Source organism: Austrofundulus limnaeus, unplaced genomic scaffold (genome assembly GCF_001266775.1).
Source record: "Austrofundulus limnaeus strain Quisiro unplaced genomic scaffold, Austrofundulus_limnaeus-1.0 Scaffold120, whole genome shotgun sequence".
In the NCBI taxonomy this organism is placed as follows: Eukaryota; Metazoa; Chordata; class Actinopteri; order Cyprinodontiformes; family Rivulidae; genus Austrofundulus; species Austrofundulus limnaeus.
Genome location: NW_013952522.1, coordinates 371,639 through 376,949, shown reverse-complemented (window position 1 = coordinate 376,949; position 5,311 = coordinate 371,639). Strand labels below are relative to the sequence as shown.

At 41.5% G+C, this 5,311-nt stretch overlaps 1 protein-coding gene across 1 annotated transcript in view; it reads left to right on the top strand.

The window, feature by feature from the left end:
• The window catches only part of fam20ca (FAM20C golgi associated secretory pathway kinase a), a 42,573-nt gene that overhangs the window by 1,583 nt on the left and 35,679 nt on the right, over positions 1–5,311 (top strand). Inside the window, exons 2-3 of the mRNA XM_014014902.1 lie at positions 60–244; positions 3,011–3,089. Of these exons, the coding sequence (XP_013870356.1) occupies positions 60–244; positions 3,011–3,089 (264 nt within the window). The remainder of the gene's footprint in view (positions 1–59; positions 245–3,010; positions 3,090–5,311) is intronic.

The window sequence follows — 5,311 nt, the reverse complement described above, 5'->3', positions numbered from 1 at the left end:
GGGTAATTCCCTGTCAGCAGTCATCCTCTCTCGTTAACCCTCTTGCTGTTGCTGTCCAGGCACAACGAGGATGGCAACGAAGAAGAGGAAGAGTTCCCTCCGACCACAGAGGTGACAGCCGAGTCCTACCCCAACTGGCTGCGCTTCCACATCGGGATCAACCGCTACGAGCTGTACCCCAGACACAGTCCYGTGCTGGAAGCCCTGCTGAAGGACCTGGTCACGCAGAGGATCAGCAGCGTGGGTGAGAGTTCTGCTCCCCACCACCGTGGGTGTCCAGCTCAGGGGTTGGTGGGACAYGTTTTACAGCAAAGAAAACAGTCACACTAATMCRRTAGAAAGGGGGTCATTTTGAAAATSAAAACAACTCTGTTCAACCTTAAGACACTCAGAGCTGGATATTTRTATTTCAAAGAGTTTGCTCCCTTACTCTGTGGCTCATAAACCACTGAGAAGCACCTCAACTAGTGGCATATTTGTGCTGTAATAAGACATAAAATCTGTCGTCACTTGAAGGGAAGAAAGTTTGAGCAGCACCTGAACTTTAACCACTCAGCAAACAAACAAGACCAGATTAGGAAACCTGGGAGACGAATTGACGAGTAAGGTCTACAAGTGAACATACTCAGAATGCTTACACAGATGTGTGTTTTTTAAGTTGTTTGTGTTGTAATTTAGTTGGCCCACCCTTTCTTTTGTCTGCAGAAATGCCTCCCTGTGCAGTGATTGTGTGTCCTTGAATGCGWACTACCAGTTCCCCGTAATAAGCGCACAGCCTCACTACTTATCTGTCGTGCTTAAATGACAAAAAACAGAGACGACATTAGAAAGTTCACCTCGTCAGCGTTTTATCCCAAGCAATGGTTTCTGTCCCTCAGCTGGAGCTGGCCTTTTGTTCAGAGTTCAGCTCATAAATCATAGAAAAGGCWCAGGTGAGAGTACGATGGATTCATCATCACGGCCCTGCGAGGAGATGCTTGGAACTCTCCAGGGGAAAAACAATGTTTTGTTGAAAGTTACAGTCGAAGCCTGACATTTTTTATTATTATTATTATTATTCAAAGGCAAATTCATTTACAAGTTGGGGGCGGGACTTAAAGATTGTACTGGTTCTGTTCCAGCTTCAGCTTTTAGTTTTCTGTTCAATGTTTTTTTTACAGTTGATGTGTAAAAGTAAGGTCACTGATGATGATGTCATCAAGGCAAGGACCCACAGATCGTAAGCACAATTATTTTACAGAATATTACTAAAGCATAACTTTATATTTTGGTTCCTGTTGCAGGAAGCACGTTGGCACATTTCAAATCAACAGTATGCTCAGGCATGGCCGCTGCTGATTGTTTAAAAACAGCAAAAACTGGACAAGTTAATCAGCTTAAAGATTAATYGATCCTACTCTATTTATGTCACAACTTTCAAAGTCAGTCCATTGATTTCCAATTTTGAACAAATGCATCAACATGCTCTTTGAGACTGGCCACTTGAGCAAATCCATCACGTGTCCAAACCTAATACGCCTTGACTTTTTTCTTTTAAGTTTAACTCAATCCGTTGTCCTTTTTTTTCTGTTTGAAAGAAATGGTGATGTATCGCTGTGTGCAACAGTACATAAAAAATCCTTTAAAACTGAGTCACAGTCGAAAGAGAAGCTTTCTGGCACTGAGTGAATCGACCTGAGACAGAAGGACGATAACAGAACGTGAGAACAAKGATGAAGTATCCAAACACAAGAAGAGAGGGAAAACAGTAAAACTAAATGTGAGAGCTCCAGACAGTCGGTGAACACCAAATACAGATTTATGTAAAAGTGCTCTGGCAGGAAGCGGGTCCACAACTCTGGACTTATTCTGGGATTACAGAAGCGTCGTGTTCCGTATACACWCAAGTTAAAGGCACAGTGTGWAGGATTTGTTGTTTTCAGCGACATCTAGTGGTTGAGTGGTTGAATCATCCTCCCTGGTCCTCCCCCCACCCTCACCCCCCACCCTCTCCAAACGCAAACGAGTTGCTACGGTGTCTCTCAGGTGTCAAAAACCTTTGATAATTCCAAYCGCGATGTCTACCAGCAGCTTCAGGGCTAGTGATGTTTCAAGTGGTAAGATTATGAGCTTTAATAAGTAMAATTATCCCAGCTACAATGACAGACAACAAATATTACATTTATAGTATTACAACTAAAACTGTTTTTGACGCCGCCACCGCAGTTTGTCCTTCATGAGCCTTCGTAGACAAGATGGCGGCTGCCTGTAGGGTGACCCGCGACCATAGAGATATAAACAGCTTTTTATAAGGTAAAAATAATAAAACAAGGTCTTTGTCTGCAATGATTAGACGTGTTTTTTATTATTGTCATTAGTGATTATCTCAATTTCGGCTAAAAGAATTGACAAAATCCTACACAYTGTGCCTTTAATGTGTTGTAATAAATGGGCAAATCCACCCAAAAGCCTGTTCATTGTGTCAGAAACACAAGTCATTTAGACGGGCCTGGCGGTCCTTTTGTTTGAGTAAGAGGGAAGCAGGACGCTCACAGTCGGTCTCCATCCCCCTGTGGGAGACAACATGGACATGACTGATAGTTGGAGACACGAAGCCCCGCCTCCACTGCCCAAGAACAGGAGGTCAGTTTGACTGAGTGACAAAGGAAGCGTGCAAATGGGCACAAGATGACACAAGTGATGTGTGGAACGGAGAAACCCTCAGTGRGACTTTGATTCATTTTGTTTGGCCTTCACTCAAACCCAGAATAAGCTCTTCTTTGTCAGTGGATGCATTTTGTTTTTACGACCATTATCTATCCATCACTTTAGTGCTCAGTCACCCGCCGTGGCGCTTCGAACTGCCGTAAATTCACTTTGATTGTTCAGCGTTTGGCAAATTAATCAGCAGATGTGCAAACGTCATTCTGAATCCACGCAAAATTGCATTATTGTCAAATAACAAAACAGCTGTAGTTAAGTGTGAGTGTTTGAGTTGTAATCTAAAGTCTCACTTGTTTCCTCCTCCCAGCCATGAAATCAGGAGGCACCCAGCTGAAGCTGATCATGACCTTCCAGAAYTACGGACAAGCCCTGTTCAAACCAATGAAGTAAGTAATGCGGGAATGGATTCTATCATTTCACACTTAACACCACATTTAGATATACAAGCCCCAATTCAGAAAAAGGCAGGCTTTTACATGAAATGTAAAAAAGTAGAAGCGGAATGCAATGAATGCACATCCCAACAAATTGGGACAGGACGGAAAAGGCTGTCCAAAGTGGTATAAAAAGAAATAGCTGATTAATTCAGCTAAYTGSGTTAATTGGCAACAGGTCAGTAAGAGGACTGGGTATAAAGTRAGAATTTAGAGTCTGAGTCTCTTAGAAATAAAGATGGGTAAAGGCTCACTGGTCTGCAAAACCAAACATTTTTGAAGTGGCGATCTCCACTCGTGATGTCACGCATATCATTATCTGCCGCTCTCTCAAGTGATCAGACAATCRGTGTGGTCCTGTGTTGGTCTTTTACCTCTGAKYAAATGTTTGGAGCAGACGRTGAGTCGTATAGTTGGATTTTTCAGCTCTTGCAATCACTTGAATCCAGCAGTTAGCCTGTGTCTTAGCTTGGGGAAAGTCACAAAAAAATACTCCTTCCRTGYGGGGACGATGRCTGTGTCCTGAGTCACCGTTGCGAGAACTGTAGCACAATGTTTTGTTTCCCTCCCCATGAAGTTTCTTTAAACACAGCTGAACTTCGCATTGTGTTTGAAAACCAACCAACTGCTACCAGATTTTGCAGGGCGTTGAGCGGATGTAGTCACGTGACTTGCGTTCTAAAAATAGCCCGAGTGGAGATTCCCATTGGATTTGTGGATCTTTGCCTGGATTTTTCAAACATTTGTCTGTGTCTTCTTTAAAACATCAAACTAAACGATCCTCAGACTTTGTCCTTATGTGATTTATTTTTATTATATGTTTCCTGATGAATGAAGCTGCCTTCTTTTAGAGTACTTATCTTCTCACACCTCCCCTCCATGTGATCTTTTTCTGATTGGGAATTGCTGCCTGCTTTTTAATTAACATCGTCAGGCTTATATGTTAATTAAAACAAGCACTGAGCCGTCATGAAGTGGTCTTTAGGGAGGCGTACGTGCTGGCRAAAGCACTTTGAACGCAGAATACCTTTCCGTCTCGGCTGTCTTGAGTTTTTCCCCGATGAATTCCCACGTCGACGCAGATAAATAGCGCCTGGTTCGATTGCTATGAAATGCAATAAATAAATAAATAAAGTTTTCTGCATGAGAACCCCTGTGGAGAACATTAGAGTGAGTGGGAAGAGAGGTGCAGTAAGAAATACAGTCCATGTTTGTGTTAAGACTTGAAGAAGGATCGTGAGTGACGCTCATAACCAGGAATACTTTGTGATAGTTATTTTTTAATCATTTCATCTATAAAAAGGCTGTTTAACCTGCTATCCAAAGTCACATTACTCAGTATTCCTGGTCTCTTGCAGGAATTGTGAATTTTAGATGTTTTATTTCATTGTCATCTTGAGAAACAATACCTAAATGTGAAGATTTTTATTTTATTTTTAAGAACCATGTGGTAAATTTGAATGAAACTTGTGCTCTAATTTAGAGCGGTTGTAGCTGAGAGTCATTCTAAACATATAATCCAAGTGTGACTCAGGTCAGAGTTTCATGATTTTTTTTTACGTCTTGTTTTCAAACTAAACCAGAGGGTGTTTTTGAGAGAACTTGTTCACAGAATTTGCCTCAGCATATGCTTCAGACTTAAGAGGAGGAATAAATCTGCTTTAGTTTTCATACATAAAAACCTTTCTGCCAAAACAACAAAAAAACACCCAGCGGGGATCGTCTGACGAGAACAGAGGTTGCCCTGGGCTCCTCTGTGTCCCTGTGGATGACTCATGGGTTGCCTCTCAGCRACGTGGACAATCGGACAATATGTGCACGTGCACGAGCTGTCTGTGAGTGTAGGGGTCAGTGGCAGGGTGGGTCAAAGACACAGGGGCAGAGTTACATCCTGAAGTGGTGCTCGGGGCAAAGTGTGACATTATTTATCAAGAGATTCATAACACAGTTGGAAAGAATGTGGAGATTAAACGATTTATAATGACTGAAAAGGTCATTTTTTAAAATAAAATTCATTTACTAGTCTCATTAAAATGCATGTAATTATTTTTGCTTTATTGTGCTTTTTTAAATTAAACTGTCAAATCTTTGGATTACACTAAATCATTGTGTCATGTTAGTTTAAATAAATGGTAAATAGACTGAACTTATATAAAGCATATACAATATATATA